The 22,635-nt window shown below is 37.0% G+C and overlaps 1 protein-coding gene across 1 annotated transcript in view; it reads left to right on the top strand.

Moving 5' to 3' along the window:
• Nucleotides 1–22,635, top strand: part of clstn2a (calsyntenin 2a) — a 316,111-nt gene that overhangs the window by 132,913 nt on the left and 160,563 nt on the right. The window contains exon 2 of the mRNA XM_065267246.2: nt 5,278–5,400. Within this exon, the coding sequence (XP_065123318.1) occupies nt 5,278–5,400 (123 nt within the window). The remainder of the gene's footprint in view (nt 1–5,277; nt 5,401–22,635) is intronic.

Genomic DNA, 22,635 nt, shown 5'->3' with positions numbered 1-22,635 from the left:
AAATCTTAAAAGTTTTCTTAAACACTAAATTCAAAGAAAAATTCAAGAAAAATGTGCTTATCCCATTGTCTTAATTTAAGACTTTTTAGATATTTTTACAGAAAACAAGACAAAAATACTAAGAAAATTTTTTCTTGAAAATATTTCTTACTGAGTAGAAATATCAAAAAATTCTTACATTAAGATGCTTTTTCTTGGTGAGCATAATGACCTAAGAAAATAAGTCTAGTTTTTAGACAAAAAATATATAATCTAAGTGAATATGTGCTTAAAACAAGCGAAATTATCTACCAATGGGATGAGAAAAAAAATCTAAACTTAAAAATAAGTTTATTTTTTCTAAAACACTTAATTCAAGAAAAATTTTCTCACCCCATTGGCATATATTTTACCCTGTTTTAAGCACACACGTTCACTTAAATTGTATATTTTTGTCTAAAAACTAGACTTATTTTCTTAGGTCCTTTTGCTTATCAAGAAAATACATATTGATTTAAGAAATTTTAGATATTTCTACTGAAAATAAGACAAAAATACTATGTAAGAAAAAAATTCTTAGTATTTTTGTCTTGTTTTCAGTAAAAATATCTAAAAATTCTTAAACTAAGATGCTTTTTCTTGATGAACAAAACGACCCAATAAAATAAGTCTAGTTTTTAGACCAAAAATATCAAAACAAGCAAAAAAATCTGCCAATGGAGCTAACTTTTCTTGAAGCAAAAAATATTAAATATTTTCCTTAAACACTAAATTCAAGAAAAATGTGCTTACCCCATGGGCAGATTTTTTTGCTTGTTTTATGCACAAAATATGATATTTTTGGTCTAAAAACTAGAATTATTTTCTTGGGTCGTTTTGCTCATCAAGAAAAAGCATTTTAATTTAAAAATTTTTAGATATTTTTACTGAAAACAAGACAAAAATATTAAGATTTTTTTCCTGAAAGTCATTTTTTGCAGTGTGGTTGGAGTTTTATTAAATAATATCCCTTTCAGCTTTATAGTGGTTTTGGATAGTGCCCCATTTCTAAAGCTCTAAACTGAGTTTTTGTATATTACAAACTTTTTAAACTACGGCCATACCCATGTTCATGACAGAATTGAGGTCAGGCAAAAGGCTTAAAAGCTCTTACGTAAGGAGACAAATATAACACTCTCATTTAAAAGTTGTTATGGTGCAATCAAAAGCCTGACACAGCAACCTTGTCTCAGTTTGAGGCGTTAACTATCTATTTACTCTCTTAAGTGCAGGTTCCTATGGGATTTAGTTTGATGTCAATTTCCCCCCTAAATTAACTCTGTTTTGACAGAAAGCTAAATGCAATCTGTTACTGGGATAATTTAAAATGACTCTTTAATTAGCTTCAATTAGTTACTTTTAAGTAACGTGCGCTGTATATTTCATAAGGGTAGCTGGCAGCTTAGTAGCTTTGCCAACACTGTATTGTAAAAGTGTCTGACTTTTTAATGTAATTCCAACAGGATGTATTTTTAATAACATTAGGGGGGTGAAATTTTTGGTCCGCATCTGCCATTATGTGTTGTTTTGTTGGGTGTGTATGAGCAGGGGAGCAGCTAGAAAAGAAAAACCCACATTGAATTAGCTTCCATCAGAGCTCTCTAATGCTGTATAATGGTTGCAGACGTCGTATCAGTAATACACTGTAGCTCAGGGATTACGGAGTAGGCATATTGCTCTTAGTGACACCACTAACCTTATTAGAGAGAGAGAGAGTGAGAAAGAGAGAGGGAGATGTGAGTTTGAAGTGAGTGGATGCACCAAAGATGTATTATCTTAATAGAAAATACCATATACAAATTACAGTTATTTACTGTATTTTGTGCACGCGATGACATCCACACATATTTTTTTCCAGACACCCTGTGTATAAAACACTTGAAATATTGGTTCAATGAACCGTGCTTTGCTTTTAATAAAGTTTATAGAGGTGTAATTTGATTCTTATCGGCATTTGTTATTTATCTCTATTTGTTTATCTCTATATGTTCTGCCACTGCGGCAGTGTCTTTTGTCCTCCTTGATCCATACATCAGTGACACGCACACACATTTACCCTTCTAGAGCATATGCTGCTTGTCTGTGGATGCGCTACACAGCAAGATACAGCCCTGCCATTCATCTAGTGTCTGCTCAAATACTGTAGCTGCTTTCAACTGGGACAAAACAAGTTACGATATAGGTGCAATGATGTTTCTAAGCATTTGTGATTTTGAAAAGTGGAAAAGTTTGAAAAGAAAGGATTGTGTGTGTGTGTGTGTGTGCCAGCCCCAGGGTTAAATCGAGAGTCAAAAAGAAAAAAGTACTTTTTGAAAGCAGGATTGCCAGCTGGGTTAATCGCCTGGTCATCTGAACTGGACTATCGGTCCCTTGCCTTGGATCACTTTTGAGTTGTGAGTTCACTCTAAGCTTTCATGCTCTTTTCCCATGATGCTTTGCTGGGTGGACTGTCCTTTACAATTGTGAAAAACTTTATTTCAGTCCTGCATTAATTGCTTTGCTCGATGTTGAGCTGAACCACATGAGTGGCTACTGAATGGATTAATCTAAAACATCATTAATACTCGTTCCGGGAGGGATTTTACGATTATATATTAGGGTTATCAAATAAACTACATCGTTTTTTTCACTTATTTCCATCACCTTCATTTGTTTTGTTTTTCTGAGATGTAATATTCTGTAGCCGTAATGATTTAATAGAATACTAGAAGAGCAATTTTAACATGTTGTGAAGTATTTGAAACAATATGTTAAAGTCTGTAAAGTTTAACCTGTTACAGTATCTATCCTCCACTCTTTCGCACATTGGACCATAGATATATTTCAAAAAAGATGCTGCATTTGGCAGCCAACTGTTAAAGGAATAGTCTACTCATTTTCAATATTAAACTATGTTATTACCTTAACTAAGAACAGAGGTGGAAAAAGTAATAAAATATTGTACTCAAGTAAAAGTAAAGTTACTTTAATAATTTTTTACTTAAGTAAAAGTAAAGTTACTTGTCTTAAAATCTACTCAAGTAAAAGTAAAAAGTAAGTCATTTTAACTTTACTCAGAGTAAAAGTTACTTTTTTTACAGCGGGATGAGGTGGAGGATTCTAGTATAGTTCAAAAACGACAAGGGAATATACATCTCAAACTAGTTGTGTTTAATTGTAGTAACATCTTTACAATGAAAGTGCAATAAGCTTTTTTAAAGTAAGAAACATTTATGGAATTGTTTAATGATTTTTACATGTGAGTTATGCACTTTTGAAGGTGGTCAGCAGCTTGTAAATACAATCAATTGATGTATTGCTGGTAACATACATTATTTTATTAAACTATATATAGTTTAAATGAGCATATAATGAGATGAGTGCCGTGTCATACATTTGACACGTTTATTATCTTGTTACTTCCCTGACATGGGGACCTGATGACCTTTATTCTTCTCTCTCTCTCTCTCTCTCTCTCTCTCTCTCTCGCTCTCTCTCTCTCTGCAATGTCTAATGACCTGCGCATTCTCGAGGACGTTTTGAAGTTGTGTTTGACTTGACGCGAAGCTGCTAGACCTCGGAAGATAATGCGCATGGTATTAAAAACGCGTTGTGGAATTTCGTACTTAAGAGCATGAATCCTACCTTTCATAGAAATGAAACACTCGCTTCGCGTCAGTGGAAAGTGGTCCCTTATGACCAGGGGTTTCTTTCATAAGATTTTAACTGAGGCGGGTCTGCATTAGCGCGCGCCTGTCTCGTCCGTCTCCATGGTTCTTTTTGCGCGTTCCCCCGAGCCCCGCCCATTTACATCCGTTGCGCGTCTTTATCACCTTGCTTTTTAAAATATTTTTTTACTCAGTAACGGATATGATTTAAAATGTAGCGAAGTACAATTCTTTAAATAAAAAATACTTAAGTAAAAGTAAAAGTACAGATTTTAAAAACTACTCAAAAAAGTAAAAATACACAAAAAAACTACTCCATTACAGTAACGTGAGTAAATGTAATTCGTTACTTTCCACCTCTGACTAAGAAGAGTTGATACATCCCTCTATCATCTTAGTGCATGGATGTAATCGCTGGGGCGCGCTGCGACACTTCAATAGCATTTAGCTTAGCCCCATTCATTCAATGGTATCAAACAGAGATAAAGTTAGAAGTGACCAAACACATCAATGTTTTTCCTATTTAAGACGAGTAGTTATACGAGCAAGTTTGGTGGCACAAAATAAAACGTAGCGCTTTTCTAAGCGGATTTAAAAGGGTAACTATATTGTATGGCGGAATAGCAGTTTTGGGAGTACTTCGACTCGGCGCAGTAACACTCTCCCTCTCCCATTATGAGAGGTCGAAGGGGAGCGGATTTTTCAGCGAGTCGAAGTACTCCCAAAAGTGCTATTCCGCCTTAAAATATAGTTACCCTTATAGTTACAGAAGTTGTCTGTTTAAATCGGTATCGGTATCGGCCCAAAAAAATCCTATCGGTGCATCCCTAAAAGCGTGTGTCAGTTTTTTATGTCTATGATTTTCTTGTTCCTAAATTTGGCTCAGTAACAGTAAAGATGTTCTTGTACTGCTGATATGATGCATGGCAGTTTGCCTTATTATTCTAAATCTGAAATAAACTGAACTAGATCACATCAAAAGAAAATTGCTTTGAAAATGATCACCGAGCGCTGAATAATAAAATACTCTCCTCAAAGTGTTTGCAAGATTGGAAAACCGAACAAGAAATTAACCTTAAAAATCACTGCTGTTACAGTCGTGTTTCTAATTGAACATGATGGTAGTTTAGGTTTGATGAGGCAGCAGTCTGTAAAAACCGCAAAGGTGCAAGCTGTTTAGTGCATAGAGACCACTGTAGTCACGTTTCCCTCACTGGTTAGATGATTTCACGTGTCGATTAGCACCTTGCATTGATATATTTAAATGTACAGCAGGCACGGAAAGCATGGAAACAAAAGAACAGGAGCAGATAAATCAGGGTGTTGCCTTGGATACGTCATATGGGATGGAGAGATGTGGCCATGTGGGAAATAGCCCATGTCTATTTGACTTGTATCGACCCACATTTCTAGCCGTTCTTTGCATGCATAAATTATTTTAAGAAGTCCTGGTCCATTTCTGCAGAAGTGCAGGCTGGAATCCTTTGACTTTTTGATCGATGGTCCATTTTTAGATTAGTTTTGTGGAAGGCACGCATTTCACAGTTTTTAAATTATGAAAGTGTCAATGTTTTCTCGCTCTTACCAGTTTCTCTTGATTCTCTCATTGCAGTAAATAAACACAAGCCATGGATCGAGACGTCCTACCATGGTGTGATCACAGAGAATATGGATACAGTCATGCTGGACCCTCCTTTGGTAGCTTTGGACAAAGATGCCCCCGTCCCCTATGCAGGTACAGTTACTTTCATATTTCCACTCAAAATTTTTTTTTTGTTTTTTATGTATAAAACGAAATTATACATATCTGGTACATATTACAGTTTCATATTAGGACCTGTTTAAGGGTTAATACAAATGCACATTTTTAAGAATGACTTGCGTGTCTGTATACCTTCTGGAGCCACTGTATAAAATCTATTCCAGGATTATTCCTAAAACACCGTTTTACAGTAACAGAACGTCTTTGTGCATGTAAGCGTGAGATTGTATGTGTGTCGCTGCAAATTGCTCATGTCGTCAATGTTTTCCCCAATATTACAGAGATAGATCTGCCTGACCTGTCTTTTATTTTGGACTGTTTCCTGCCCGTTCTCTATTGTTATGGTGACACTCAGTCCTCGTCTGAGCTGATCTTGTCACGCTCTCACCAGGGCCAAACGTTCAATAAACCGTCGGCCTTGGAGAATGAGTCGCGTGCTGTGAGGCTTGAGGCTTTTGAGAAGCAGGCGTCAATCATCTGTCTGACACCGAAGCTCTGGTTATGTAAGATGGATTCCGACTTGGTTTTCAAGTTCAGGTTGTTCAGATGTGGTAGCAGGCGGTGGTTGGGGCTGACAGGCGCAAAGTAATTAAATAAAGCGATTTTGTTACAGAAAAAGGAAAGTGTGGAAGACAGGTAACTCTCCGTAGCTCATTAAACGACAATGGCTAGAATTAATCTCCCTTCTGACAGCTTTGAAAAAAAGCCGGTTGGTGCTTTTTTGGTTTTTATATATTTATTTTTCCCATCTCACGCTAGACGCGCTGTGTACAGTGTGGCTGATAAAGATTTGTTGTTTATTCCTCGGGGAGTCTTCTACCTGACAACAAGGCCCTTTTCTTTACAGCATTGCAGACTATGGGGGTGATGAATGATTATGCTTGCGGTATGTTTTGTTTTGTGTGTGTGTTCGTTATTGTAATGGGAAACTTTAAAGGTGATCCCTGCTGGAAGGACCAGCTCAGCCTTGCATGAAGTTACATGATGGTTAATGCTGCTTTATGGCTCTCCTGAATTTGCCAAGTTGGTGATGTCCTCAGGGCAACATTATGTTGACCCTGGGACACCATTTCAAAATTTCAATTAAAAGTTTACAGTTTGTTTCAAGTTTAAGCTTACAACCAGGATTAGTTGTTTTAGGATCATTATCATTTTCCTTTCATTTTAGGGTTCGGTTATGGTTAGGTTATACAATATGTTGCCCTGAGGACTTCAACCACTTGGCAAAATCAGATTGAGCCTGGTTTATAGCGATCAGTGCTTGCTGATAGAGAAGCATAACTTCAAATCCATGCTTAGACTTGCACCATTTTGGTCAACTTAAGCTGGTTGACCAAGAAAGTTCTGTTATTGTGGTCTTTTAGCTCAGTTGGTAGAGAATTGTGTTAGCAACACAAAAGTCATGGGTTTAATTCCCAGGGAATAGGGGTGCGTGGGGCACAAACTAACATGGGGTTAGTTGTATAACGGATCGTTTATATTGTTGCATAGGGTTGAGCGATTTGTTTTTTCCTGTATTGTTTTCACGCTGCTAAAAGACGGCCTCCCACAAATTTATGGAAAGGAATAATGTTTTTTTAGACAGTTATTGATAAACGAGTGTTTTGGTGGCATGTAAGTAAATTTTTCATCATATGTTTTTTTCGGTTTCTAAGTTGGGTGTGTAAGATACCAAAACCAATGTTATGTCATCTTAATCAGTGTCTTGTTGACTTAAACACAGCATCATTTTGAACATTTTCACCCAGCGGGGTTAGTTGTAACATTGAATGTTAGTTGAAAACAGCTAGCATAAGCGTAATTGTTGTGTTTGGTTTAAATAGGCTACATACTAGTGATTGCTGGCTGCCAACAAAATAAATGTGCCTATCTTATCAAAAATTGTGTGTGAAAATAAATTTTGCTTATATCTTTAAAATTGATTTGAATAAGGTCATGTCAAAGATTAAAATCATAATGAAATGAATGGCTAAAATCAGACTTTGATTTTCATCATCTCAAATTTAGATTTGAGACTTTAATATGGTTTTTACAGACTGGGTCACATATATTTTTTTTTTGTCAAAATTGTGCTGCTTTTCTCACATATTAGGACATTTGTATCAATTTATAATTGAACTATGGTTACATGAGGGATAAATAGTGTAGTTACCTGTCTATTATAGACAGATATATAAACTATATCCACTTCAAGTATATAGACAAAATAGTATTGAAATATTTGCCTGCAAACTTAATTTTTAGCAAGTGTTACAACTAACCCCCTGCCTGTTATAATTAACCACACCTATGGGGTAAGTTGTAACGTTTGCACTTCTGTCACGTTTTGTGTAATTGTCCAAGAATGGTAAGTACTAGAAACAAACTTCAAATGGTCATTTGTAGCAAAGATGTGTGTGTTGCTTGTAAAAATATAATTCATCAAACTCAATTTTTTTAATGATTGAGCCAAAACTAAAAAGTGTTAGGTTGTGCCCCGCTCTCCCCTACACATACTGATAAAATGTACTGCACTGTAATTCCCTTTGGATTAAAATGTCTGCCAAATGCGTAAATGTACATTTTTAGTAGTGATGTGTGTAAAAGTGGATATTAACAGAGATTGCATATAACATATTTAACCATGCATTTTTTTACACACAAACATTTCAATAAAAGTAATGCGTAGGATATTGTCAATGGTGACAGATCTAAGCTCTCATTCATCAATTTACATCTTTGAGAATGTGAACCCTCGTCCGTCGCCTCTCTGTTTGATTTATCAATGACGTATTCATGGTGGACGGCAGCTGTTAAAGTGTTGCTGGGAAATGAGAGTGTTGGGCTCCGTTTAGGTGACAGGTAATATTTCTCTGCCTTTTCACTAGAAGCCAATGGTTACACATGTAAGATTGCTGCCAGGGAGACTCAGAAAAACAGGCCTTCTATCTCAATCCGTCATTCTCATCCACAATTCCCCCCGCTCCTGTTCTTATTCACCTCGGTCCTTTTCTGTCCCACTCTCGTTTTCCGCGTCAGACCATGAAGACTTTGAGTTATACACTTACGGCTCTGTCATCAATCCTGTATTCATCAGTTTAGACAAAGGAATGTGGGCGTCCTTCTGGCACCGAATTAATTGGGGTGTGAAAACACGGCCTGGGATTGTTAAGCCCTTTCCCTTTAAGTCCTCTCTTTTCACTTTATTTTTCTTCCCTGTCTACCATGTTACCAGCTCGCTCGCTTTGATGTGAAATGACAAGCCTCAAGTCGATGATATATGCTGAGATAGGCAACCCGAAGATGAATTGTTGTTTCTGGGAACAAGAGTTTTCCCCCGTAGAGAAGATAACGTAGGTCTTGTAGTATGCATGAGGCGTTCTCAGTCAAATTACCGTGAAGGATGAGTCGGAGTCGGCAGATGAACGCAGAAAAGCTTAGTTGGCTAATTCTTTATCAGAGCTGTGACGTCATCAGCCCTTTTCCCATTAATCTCTTGACTACGATGATGTACAATACCTTATTGTTCCACTAAACTTTGGCTTCCTTGCACCGGATTAGCCAACAATGCCCAGTCCGGGGAAGCTACGGATGGATTGCAGAAACCACACAAGTGGGATAATAGGGAATCACAACTCCTGCAATTCAGATACTTGTTCTTTTTATAGACACAGAGCCTGAGGGTTGAATGAGGGTTTTATGTTTTATAGTTGTTGAAGATTGAAAATTCTGACTAAAATTTAGTCTAGTATTATATACTAATAGATTATGCTATAAATTGTTACATTACTACAAATATAACTTTTTTTTTTTTTTTTGATAGTCCCTGTAGATGTTAGTAGAGCATGAGTTGGGTCCTAGGGAACATACATAATAAAAAAATGTATAGCACATTGTAATGCATTGGATAAAACGTTGCGTATATGTAATGATTCTGAGTTAGTAAGAAAACTATGTTAAGAGCAAACCACTTTAAAAAAATATCTTGGCAGTATTTTGATCATGTTACTTTACTGAATAAAGAGAGTGTTGATTATGTGCTGGCCACAATTCTCTTTTAAGGTGTGACAGGGTGTTATTTAAAATAAGGGTGTTGTGCTTGATGCAAAAACTTGCGCATAAATTTTCATCTCAGTCTATTTTTGACATGGTTTTGGCGTTTTTTTTAGGGCAAACTTTAACCCTATAGCACAATCCCAATGGATGCAAGATATAAGCTCTGGAATGTAAAGCAAATAAAACATGTAAAAGAAATAAATTAAAATCCAAAAAACAAACGAAATTTTCTTGGCCCTGACCTTCAATTTAACACGCATTCATCAGTAAAACCTAAAATAACAATGAAACATGATTAGTTTCTTGCTGTGGGTTCTCTGCATGCTAAATGCAATTATAGTTTGTGTATGTGTTTGATGTTAATTAATGTAAGATATAGATACTTTAAGAATGCTTATTAAGGTGGATTAGGTATGGATTTAAATCGGCAGCTTTGAAAACAGTGAAACATTTCAAAGCAATTCGGCTAAATGGAATTCATAGAAACAACCGTGTGAGGTGATTAAATAACTTCCCCCGAAATTGGGCACACCAAAGCACGGGTAATTCATCTAATGTTTTTATAGCTCTAATTTGTTTTTGTTCTGATTGGATTTGTGTTCTGTGACTTTTTTTAATTCTGGCACATTTATCCTGAATATTTTACCCTAATAACTCACTGGCACACAGCAAATGACTGGCACCAAAAATGTGGATGATTAAATATTTTTCCAGATAATCAGCTATAGTTGAAAGTCCAGGAATTATTTAGACATGTGAGTTTTGGATTCTGAGTGATGATGAGACATGTACTTGTGTAATATGAATGAACAATCCGCTTCTTTCAGTGATTCCAGGATCGAGAACCATGCCCGAAGAACGGTTTACTAACATCATGATACTCTTACTGTGTGTTCACTCTGCACCGGCGAGAGCGTCAAAATAAGCTCTGGCTGTCCTACTAATGACGCTATAGAAAAAGTGTAGTGAACGCTCTGACACTCGAATGCATTATCTGGAATCCTCTTAAGTGGAGGTTTCCGACTTATGATTGGTTGCCTCCGAACATTTCCGCCTTCTGATTGTTTTTTGCCAAACCACGTCATAGCTCATTACCATAAAGGTGAGCTGATTTCTACTCTCCTCGACGTTAATTTGGGTCATTTGCTTGTGAAATTCGCATCATTTCGCGGGTGAAATTTGCATCATATGCATGTGAAATTCGCTTCATTAACAAGTGAAATTCGCGCCATTCTGCGTGAAATTCGCATCATGCGCGCGTGAAATTCCCGTTATTGGCGCTTGAAATTCCAGTCATTTGCGTGTGAAATTTGCGTCATTTCGCGGGTGAAATTTGCATCATTTGCGTGTGAAATTCCCTTCATTGGCGCTTGAAATTCCTGTCATTTGCGTGTGAAATTCGCATCATTTCGCGGGTAAAATTTGCATCATTTGCGTGTGAAATTCGCTTCATTCACAAGTGAAATTCGCGCCATTCTGTGTGAAATTCGCATCATTCGCGCATGAAATTCTCGTCATTGGCGCTTGAAATTCCCGTAATTTGCGCATGAAATTTGCATCATTAACACGTGAAATGTGCGTCATTTGTGCATGAAATTTGCGCGTGAAATTTGCGTCATTTGCGCATGAAATTCACGTCATTCGCGCATGAAATTATCGTCACTGCGCATGAAAATCGCATCATTTGCGCATGAAATTCGTGCCATTCTGCGTGAAAATCGCATCATTCGCGCGTGAAATTCCCGTCATTGGCGCTTGAAATTCCCGTCATTTGCGCGTGAAATTTGCACGTGAAATGTGCGTCATTTGCGCAAGAAATTTGCGTCATTTGCGCATGAAATTCACGTCATTTACGCATGAAATTCACGTCATTCGCCCATGAAATTTGCGTCACTGCGCATGAAAATCGCATCATTTGCGTGTGAAAATCGAATCATTTGCCTGTGAAATTCGCATAATTCGCGTGTGAAATTCATGTCACTCGTATTCAAAAGCGAATACACTTAATTTAACGGCTTTAGCTAGCTTGTAATCTCAATATGTATATATACAACTCAAATTACTGTAAGTAAAAAGCAAGATCCTTTTTTTCCTGTTTCTATAAAAGTATGAAAATGTGTCATACAGCTCTGAGTGTCCACATACAGCAACGATGATGATTTTGTCCTCCATTATTGTTTCGTATTTTTGCGTCGTATTCATAGCACTACTAGAGCGTGTTACGCGTGTCAAATTTGCTGCCCTTATTTAGATGTGTTAGTGAGACCAGCAGGGGGTGCTCACCATGTGGTCTGTGTGGGTCCTGACACCCCAGTATAGTGATCGATACACTATACTGTCAAAAAGCACCATCCTTCGGATGAGACGTTAAACCAAGGTCCTGACTCTCTAAAGTCATTAAAAATCCCTGGGTGTCATTCAAAAAAAGAGTAGGGGTGTGCCCCGGCATCCTGGCCAAACTTGCCCATTGGCCTACTAATCATCCCCTCATACACTGATTGGCTATATAACTCTGTCTCCTCTCCACTAATAAGCTGGTGTGTTGTGGTTGTTCTGGCACAATATGGCTGTTGTCGCATCATCCAGGTGGATGCTGCATATTGGTGGTGGTTGAGAAGATTATCCCTTTCAAATGTACACATTTCATAAGTGCTTTAAGTGCTGCAAAAAGTGCTATATAAATGTAATCAATTAAATTAATTGAATTATAATTATTTTCGTGAATTGCGTCTTTGCATTGACTTAACATGTAAATCTCTCTCGCTTACCACTTCATTCGCGTCTGGTGTGAATGCACCATTATAGTTTCATCACAGTATGCTTATAAACTTGGGTAGACATGTCTTATGCAATATAAACTAATTTCATGTTGCACATTTTTACTTCTGTTGGTTTATCATTTTAGTGAAGTATAAAAAAGTGGCTGAGCGAAGCATTGTTATGATTTCCCAAGATGCTTTGCGAAAGCTAAAATTGCATTGCTTGTGTAAGTGTGAACTATTGTTTTGCACATTCTGTATCTGTAGCTGAGTGGGACGCATCCCAAAAAGTCCCCAGATGTTTAGTGACTCCTTTTTTGCCAGGTTGTCAGTGTTATATATTGCAGTCAAGAAACTTGGGTGATAATTGAAAGTATGAAAGCTGAGATGTTTTGTTGCTTCTGATGTCTTGAATTAATCCGTACTGTCTGGATAGTGATGTGTTTGATTCTAGATTAAAATTCTGAGAATGTGTTACATCGCCAGGGAGTATCACGCTGTTGATTCTTTTTGCCTTTTCCCATGCTTTCTCTTTCTGAAGTGTAGTTGACTGCATAGTGTAACATCTCTGAGATATGTTTTGATATACTGTATAGATGTGTTTCAATGAGCCTTGGGATCTTTCTGTATTCTTCCCTTTTCAAAGTTTAAGAAGTAAGCCTACCTAGTACTCTTGTGGTTACTACCGATATCACTTTCAAAGCTGACTACGATTAAATAAATAAATAAATATAATATCACGCTCATTAAATAAAGAAATACTCAAGTGAGGTCTCTCTTAGGTGCTGAATGAATTCATTATGAGGTTTTATAAGCCACAATCTCAAAGTATTATCTATGACTTGCACCTGGGAGTATTAAAATGAACGATTCACAAGATAATGGGTGATTATTACTGTACACGCTTGTAATACTGAATATTTCGACTTGCAATTGCACCTGCGGTAGCTTAATGGAATAAGATAAGACGCGATTTCTGATTAGTGCCAACGGCACCGGAAAGCCCCTTGTAACTCCAAAATGTCCACTATCGTGGCCTTAGGGTTGATTAAAATGACACCCTCTTAAAAGACCAGGAAATAGGCCAGATATCATTTGCAGGGATAATTTAATAACAGTCTTAGGTGAGTGGATGGGAATGAACTAAACTATTGCTGGTTTGAGGTCTCTTTAGAGATCTCCCGGCTCCGTTTAATTAGCTGCTGACTGACGACACGATTGTAAAGAGCTTGATTTCATTTAGCAGTTTTCGGTTTAGTACTGGACGCTTTCAGTTTTCTCCCTAAACTCCAGCTGTTTCTGCAGAAATGCACGCTGTTTGGCTGAACTGTTACTTTCCCAGAATTCATTATCGCAAAATGGTTCTTCGCATGAACTCTTGGCAGAAAAAGGAGTGGGGCTTGATACCTTTGAAATAACAGCGGTAAAGGTTATGTAACATTTGCATAAAACATTTCATACAAAAATTAGCATTTTGTCATCATTTACTCAACCCCGTGGCTTTCCAACACTGATATTATTTTCATTCTTATTAGAAACACAGGAAAAGATCTTATGCAGGATTATGGTGATTTGTAATGCCAAGTGCCACAAGGACAAAACCGAACCATAAAAGTAAGGCTTTAATATTTTTACAGTACCATTACAGGCCTTGCAGTAACTTTGTGTATAGTGGGCTGAAAGTTAAGTCATCCACACTGCAAAAAATTACCATCATCATTTTCTTAGTATTTTTGTCTTGTTTTCAGTAAAAATATCTAAAAATTCTTAAATTAAGATGCTTTATCTTGATGTGCAAAATGACCCAAGAAAATAAGTCTAGTTTTTAGACCAAAAATATCAAATTTAAGTTATTTTATGCATAAAACAAGCAAAAAATCTGCCAATGGAGTAAGCAAAAAAATTGAAAAATTTTCTTAAACACTAAATTCAAGAAAAATTCAAGAAAACTCTTCCTATTTATGTGTTGTGATTTGTATAGTCACAGCGTGTAAAAATAACAAGGTCATATGAGACACAGCCATCTTTTAACCATATACATACTGGGAACTATATTCTCAGAAGGCGAAGCACTGCTACTTGGGTGGAGTAATTTGGTCGCAGCACCCGAGAGGCTCCCTGGTGAGGAGCAGAGAGTTCGGTCAGAGTTGTGCAAATCACTCCGCCCAAGGAGCAGTGCTTTGCCTTTTGAGAATATAGTTCCCAATATGTATACGGTTAAAAGATGGTTGTGTCTCGTATGAGCTTGTTATTTGTACACAGTGTGACTATACAAATCACAAAACATAAATAGGAAAATGATTGCGTTATTTTGTCACTTATTGGTAGCAGTATGCTAGCTGGAGCCATTCACTTCCAGTCTTTGTGCTAAGCTAAGCTAGCTGGGGCTGCGTCAGACAGAGTTACAGCGCGCATGGAGATGAGAAAGGTATGTATGGACTTATCTAACTCTGGCGAATAAGCTAAATTCCCAAAATGTGGGCGTGATCCTTTAAGAATTTTTTGATATTTTTCCTGAAAACAAGACAAAAATACTAAGAATATTTTTTCTTAAAATCTTTTTCGCAGTGCATCTTTACTGAAAATCATCTTGTTTTAATTTCACTAAAGAAGTTCAAACTGAATCTGAACTACATCAGGATCCCTTTATCTTTTTTGGGGGGGTGAGCTATACTTTAAATTAAAAATTGTACCCGTACTTCTGTTTTTAAGAAAAGATTCAAGTAGGGACACAAGAAGCCGAAACTTCCGAAAAGCGTTGACTTCTCTTAATTTTAAGCATCTTATACTTTCTAACTTTAAATTACTTTTCCATACTCTGCAGACTATGGAAATGCATATTGGCTCCTCGCCATGCACCCTAAAATGATGTTTCTTTTACTTAAAGTGCCTACTTCTTTGATAAAAAAAATATAATTTTCCTCCAATAAATGATTTTCCCGGTTTGGGTGTTTTTTGGAGGATGTGTTAGGATGTTAATACCTCTTCAGTTCTGGCACAGTGTCTTTCCCTGATGAAGGTAGAGCAAAAGAGGAGAAAGGCTCCTTTTTTTCGTCCTCCCTTTTCTTTTGTGTCTCATTTAATCTTTCTGAGCGCTTTTTCTTACTGTGAAGTGAGATGGGTCTGGACATAAAGGAAGGTAGTGCACATCAAAGCCTGTTGTCTTCAGGGGCCACTGAGATCCAGACAGTGATACGTTCTCATGTGAGGAAGGGATGAGTGCAGCATCTCTCCACTTCCTTTCTTGTCCTGGGCTCTTTTGAGATGATTTGGCCTGAAAGCTGCTGAGATGAGGAGAGGAACGAGCCAGCCGGATCGAGAGGGTCACTGGGGTCTTTTGATTGTTGGCAAAAATGAAGGAATGATTTGGGTTTGCTCTCCAGGCAGGCAGCGTGCACAGGGCCGGAAACAGTCTTTGTGTGCTCCACGAGGGTGCTTTGTCAAACTTTCAAGTACTTAAGACAGAATTAAATCGGTGTCTTCTTCACTATCCCACCAGAATCAAGTTTAATGTTATCTGTGCTAGTGCTGCGCTGTGAGTTTTTACTATACAATAGTCATACTTTTCATTACAGCACATTAAAGGCACAATATGTCATTTGCAACACTAGGAGTTGCTAAACAACGGCTAAAACTTTCAACATTGGTTTTGAAGAAGAATATTAGTCTTTTATCTGTGTACACATTCTTAAAAGTATAATTTTGGCTCTTTTACTTGTGTTCCCTTCAAAAATTACTCTAGATAAATTTTGTGTTTATCCCCCCACTGTTAAATGAAATTAACGCCCAAGAGCACAGTGCTTTCCGAGCTCTTTGAAAACAGCATTACCTCAAAGCATCAGCAATACATATTAATGGCCACAAACTGCTTAACCGTTAATACTGTAAAATTACAATTGAACTGTTTTAAAGGGATTTTATGCCCAGTAAATAATTTTAGGGTTATAGGATAAACACCTGTGTTGTTGAAAAGAAATTATAATGAACACAGAAATTCATAAATCGAATATTAACAGGGCAGATCTAAGCAGATTGGCAGTCTCTGTAGTTCTTATAAAGGTTCAGGGTTAAAAGCATTCATAATAATAAAGGGTGGATTGGCTGTTGCAGGTAATCCACTGCCCGCGGAGCTGGTGCCATTGTTGAAAATCTTCAATCACAGCGCACAGCGGTTGAATTCATTCAGCACGCCAGCTTTCATCTCCCGTGGATGGAGAATAAAAGGGGAAAATTGTGTGTGTGTCTGTATATATATATATATATATATTTTTTATGTGTGTTTTCTAGTGTCCATCATCTCTTGATTGTGTTTGTGAAATTAGCTAGTTGTATACGGGGGGTGTATTTCTATAGCTACAGTATAACCCAGTCTTGGTGTGGCTGGCTTTTAACGGGCTGGAATATTAACATGATTAAAGAGCACCTATTTCGTTATTAAAAAAAACTATATATTGTGTATTTGGTATAATATAATGCATTCGTGTGGTTTATGGTTAAAAAAAACATAATTTTTTCACATATCGTATACATTTTTGTACTTTCAGATATTTTTGTACTTTCACTTCTTTCCTCAAATGCATTGATTTTATACAAAACTCATCGATCTGAAAAGCTCTATGTCTCAGATTTTTTTTCATTTCATTTTCAAGTTTATTTAACAGGGACAATGCACATCAATAATACATTTAAGAAATGTACAATGTGCCAGAATAAGCCAAAAGGCTAGTTGTTACATCTGTTTTCCCTGGACAGATCGCATGATGTCACACCTAAAAAGATACAAATATTATGACCATACATACAATTTTAATACAATAAAAAATAAAAGTATGAGTACAAGTATACAAAAAATAAAAACAAATAGTCAATATAAACTTCGACTCAGCACAGATGTGCTGTCTATGTGTAGTGATGGCAGTCTTGTTTACCTATTAGCCATTTCTTAAAGTGAAATTTAAAAGAAACGTAAGTTTTAAAATTCCTAATGTGTATTGGAATGAGATTCCATTCGCGAGCTGCCCTAACTGAAAAGGCTGTTTGGCCAAATGCACTCTTCCTCAATGGGACAATACAATCACCTCTTGCTGCACTCCTTGTAAATCTATGTGTTTGACCAGCTAATCTGTACGTTGTGTTTGGTCTAAATACCTCTGACATCAGCCAGAAATGTCACGCTCCTTACCATGTTTGAAAGATTCGGTCACAGTGCAATGCTGAAAGGAGTTAACTTACAGACCGTGAGTCCAAGGGGGAGGAATTATGATAATGTCGGTCTTGTCTACGTCAACAGGCCCAAGAAGTAAACTGTTTCCTACAATCGGTGTGTTTGTTGTAGTCCAAGAAAAGAGATTTACTTTGGGGTTTGTACCTTTTGCATATCGTTAACATGTACTAATACACACTTACACACCAAAGGAAATGAAACATCATGAATCGGATAATTGGTGCTCTTTAAAGCTCCATTGTGTACTTTAGTGAGTTAATTCTTAGCAAAAACCCATGTTTTCTTTCAAAAGTATGTGCTCATTCATGTGTAATTACTTCCACCCCACTAATCAAAGTTTTCTCGTAAGTGTAGAATCTGCTATTTAAAATGCATACTGTCGAAGCGCTCTCTGGCTGAATCCATGTTGTGCCTCCATCTTTGAAATACATTCGCCGACGAGGGACATTCCTGAAATTCAAGCTCCGCCTTTCGCGCTTTCAGACTACACTCACGCTGGCTGCTAGCTGAAGCCTTCGGAGGTTGCATGTGTAGGCGGTATACGTCATCAAGACAGTCTTATTTCAGAATATTAACAATTATAAAGCTGACAATTATTCTTAGTTAATTGTAAATTGATGTAATATGCTTATGACTTGCGAATGTAATGCTCAGTTGATTTAAATAAACCAGGCTTGATGACGTATCCAGCCTGTGACCTGCGTAGCTGAATCCTTCGGCTGCGACAGCTGCAAACCGTGATGAACCTGCGATCTAATTCTTTGATTTGAAAGCCTGTTGAAGACATATTCTCGAGGACATTAAAACAAGTCGCCAAGGAAGTGAAACAGGGATTTTAAACAACAACGCGACAGGAAAAACATCAAGACCAAAGTCAATATTGGAGTTAGTTTTCCAAGATGGGGCTCAAGGGACACTGAAGTTGCACTTTCTATATTCTCCACAGGTAATTCAGCATATTCGTTTACATCTATACAGTCCATGTTGTAAACTTGAAGTTTTATAGTTCCTTGGCTAACTTTAGCATGATTATGCATAACACTTGTTAGTGTAAACATGCATGTGGTTTAATGTGTTCGAAAGCCACACGCCGTCTCTCCGCCCATTTATGTAATCTGAGGTACTGAGATAAATGTTTTTCATCTTTTCTGACCTCTAGCACAAACACACGGTGACAGCCCTATTTTTAGCCTTTCATTGATAAAAGCGTCTGATCTGCGCGTCTTTCGTTTCATTTTACAAGCGTGTGAAAGTTGCGCGATCTTTTTTCACCAATATGAGAGAAAGCTCTTACATATACACGGACATGTAACGTTTCTTAAAACATAAGCATTGTACTCTGACATAATATTAGTTCGCGTCCATTTAAACCCGTCATGGTTGCTTTTTGTATGTGATTTTAAGCGGACATATCATGACAATCAGACTTTTTTCATGTTAAACATAAATCTGTGTGCTTTGATGGATCACAGGCAAAGGACATTGCAAATTGTTCATTTTTTTTTCATTGCTTTTGCTTGTTAACCTTGGCATGACACGGCCGGGCCACCGTACGAGTTAAAACGCGTTCCGAATGGGGGGGGCTAGAAAGTAATATTCAGTTGCTTGTCATATAGACTTTCACCGCTAGATGGGAGTAGATCTTACACAGTGGAGCTTTAAGTTTTTTTTTTTTTTTTGATGTGTAAATAACTGTAAGACTGTTTTTGCTTTATTTGATTTTTTTAATGTTAACATGATGAATGCTAAATAAAACCGTACATTAATAAATTGTTTTGGTTAACATCCAAAAATTACATTGCAAATGTATGAATCAATCCAAAGTTTTTAGTTAGTCGTCACAAATGAATGTTACCAAAGTCTTTTTGAGGAAAGACAGATTTGCAGTGCCTCCACAAACAATACCAACAAGACCTGTCGATTCTGCACATGCACAAAGACGAGTCCACTTAAATCTGAAAACCCAAAGTCTGAGCCGAGACCTTTCGGGTCCAGTCGGGTTAGAAAAATGTGCCACTTTCATGTCAGACTTGGGTTTAATTTTGTTGGGGTTTTCTTTGGTCTGTCTTTCTTTTAAAAAATTATGCACGTTGGGTTTGGGTTAAAAGTGATTTGGGTCATTTTGGGTGATTGGTTCTTTTTACGGTGAGGCGGCACTAGAGCCGCCATTTTGACCGTTGTGATCTCCCCCATTCATATCAATACCAGTGACGCCTAAAGGTCCGGTTCTTTTTGTGTTTTTGAAGCTTTGATTGTGTTTACAGTGCGCACTATAACGTGTTCATGTTTCACGTGTAAAAAACGCGGGATTTTTCACACAATTTTCTTATCTGTATACCACTGTTTTCACTGTCCTAAAAACGGATGTCTTTCTTGTTCTATGAAGTCAGTCCTTCAGAAATACGTAACAAGTTCTGATTGTGTAGCTTGTTTAGTGTGTTGTGATTTGCTAGCTGCTTAGCAGTGCTGGCGACTGACGTTTTCTATGGGCGGAGTTTCGTCAAAAACTCTTTTATTGACGTCATTCAACCGGGAAGTACAGGACTCTAGTCCAAACTGGCCATTCGCTGTAGGCTTTGAAAGGGGACATCTGTTAAAGCAAATATATCGTCTGGCAGTGAACTTTGAGCTTTATCATTTTGCAGGTATTATTTATAGTCTAAAAGCAACATTACACACTAACTAAAGTTTGCAAAATGGGATCAGGAAGAACGTGACCTTTTAATATTACTTTTATTGTTACCCACCAGAATTGTTGGATATTATTTTAAACATCAGTTAAAATGACATAAATCAACTTCTCAAGTAAATAATTTAATAAACCTACTGTAGCTTTAACATCAGTGTTTGAGATTTCACTAATTTGAATGATTTTCTTGTCACAGTAGGGTTTCAAAATTGACATTGCACTGCTTTTCAGATACTGTAACTTATCTAAACTCATTCTTTTTAAACGTTTGTAGCTCAATTTATAGAGCATTGTTAGGTCGTAGGCTCAATCCCAGGACACACATACTGATTACCTAAATATTTTGTAACATTAAAAGCATCTATCAAATTCATAAATGTAAATTAATTTTAAAGAATTACCCCAGCCCAATATATTTTAGAGATCATCTTGTCAAACTTGCTGTGTGTGTGTGTGCGTGCGTGTTTGTGCTAGCTGATAATGGCAGAGCCTAATCACACTGTGGCAGTCCTTTCGCCTGCAGCAAAATGGCACAGTTTCTTGCCAATGTCTTATTCCAAGTTTGTAGACTTTTAAACAAAACTTTGTTCAGGCATTCACCCTCAAGATAGAACCAGTTGTGTATCGTTGTGATACACATACACACAGTACACAGAATTCACACTGAAAATGAACAAAAGTCAATTCCTACACAACATGGGGGCTGCAGCATTAGAAAACCTGGTCTGTTTTGCTTCCCACCCTTTCGGTCAATAAAAAGCCTCAACACCTTCAGTGCCAAAATTCAACCCACATCATACGTCTTCAGGACAGTTGGTGTGGGCTTATCTGGAAAATTCGGAGAATTTCACAACCGCAGATGTTTTATTAACTGAATTCTGATGGCATAAAGTTTCTAATGGAATATTGATTGGTGAATACGTTTTTGGAGCTGTGCACGAGAGGCGCTGACCTTCTTCCTAATCTGTGATCGGTCAAAATGTCTTGCTTTCTTGTCCCTTACTCAAAGCCTGTTCATAATCATTCTTCAAAATCTCATTGATCCTTCTTTTAAAAAAAGAAGAGGTAATTTTAGAAATGTAGTGGCACACAGCAGCCCAGCTGATTTGTTCAGTTTATTGCCAGTGTGGGCTGAATGAAAACAATAGCAAGGTGCTCAAGGGCAGTTTAATGCTTTTCATTTACAAAACTTTTCTTGTTTTTCATTGTTCTGGTGGGTTAAAGGGACACTCCACTTTTTTGAAAATATGCTCATTTTCCAGCTTCTGTGAGTAAAACATTTAATTCTTACCGTTTTGGAATCCATTCAGCTGATCCTCAGGTCTGGCGCTAGCACTTTTAGTATAGCTTAGCACAATCAATTGAATCTGATTAGACCGTTAGCATCGCAAAAAAAAATAACCAAAGGGTTTCGATATTTTTCCCATTTAAATATCAGGCGTAGTGATATTACACATTGCCTGACAATAGTCCCCTTGATTACTTTCAATAGCAGGGGACTTTATTCGGGCAGTGCGTAATATCACTACGCCTGCTGCAGCCATGTTACATCAGCAAAGTCCTTGATTATTACGCCAGTTTCAGAGTATAGTTCCTATCCATATCTGTCTAATAAAAACACAACTTTAAATTTTCTTTCGGTTTTAGTAAACAATGTAACTGCAGAAGAGTCAAGTTTTAAATAGAAAAAATGTTGAAACACTTTGGTTATTTTTTTAGCACGATGCTAATGGTCTAATCAGATTTAATGGATTGTGCTAAGCTATGCTAAAAGTGCTAGCGCCAGACCCAGAGATCAGCTGAATGAATTCCAAAACAGTAAGAATTAAATGTTTAACTCTAGGGGAGCTGGAAAATAAGCATATTTTCAAAAAAATTGGAGTGTCCCTTTAAGGGGTTGCTAATGTTGTTCTTCAATTGACAATTGTGTTGTTAAGCTCTTTACTATTTGTAACTTGTTTCCAGTACAAAAGGTATGTTTATTTTTAGATTAATTGAATGTCCGTATTTCCTGTGTGATGTGAGACATAGCAAGTGTAGTTTGTGTGGTTATTTAGTGGAAATAAAGACCAAAACATTGTTAGACACGTTTCACTTGTGTAATGATTTTATAACTCTTAATGAGATGCATATACAAGTAGCAGTGTATGTGTTTTGACAGCTTTGTAAAGCCGAGCATGTTTAATAAGTGTAAAATTATTTAAGCATGGAATTTACAGGTAACCCAATATTTTTTCTTGTTTGTTAGTTTAAGTTAAAATATAATAAATTGGATTTAAAAGCACAATATAAAGGGAAATTGGAACAGTTTACAGTCTAGCACACTTTCAGATCTAAAAGCGAAGATTTGGTTGACTGAATTTTCATTGTGAAGCGATATTATATGGTGCCAGCTTAGTATGCTAGCCTGTGCCAGTCTGTTGAATCCTCCACAACTCAGCACCGGTCTGCAGGATGGGGAATTGCGTTGTGAAAATTGCATTCAGCACTAATTTTGTGGG

The sequence above is a fragment of the Paramisgurnus dabryanus genome, chromosome 6, assembly GCF_030506205.2.
Source record: "Paramisgurnus dabryanus chromosome 6, PD_genome_1.1, whole genome shotgun sequence".
Taxonomy (NCBI): Eukaryota; Metazoa; Chordata; class Actinopteri; order Cypriniformes; family Cobitidae; genus Paramisgurnus; species Paramisgurnus dabryanus.
This window is presented reverse-complemented; position numbering and strand designations above follow the sequence as displayed.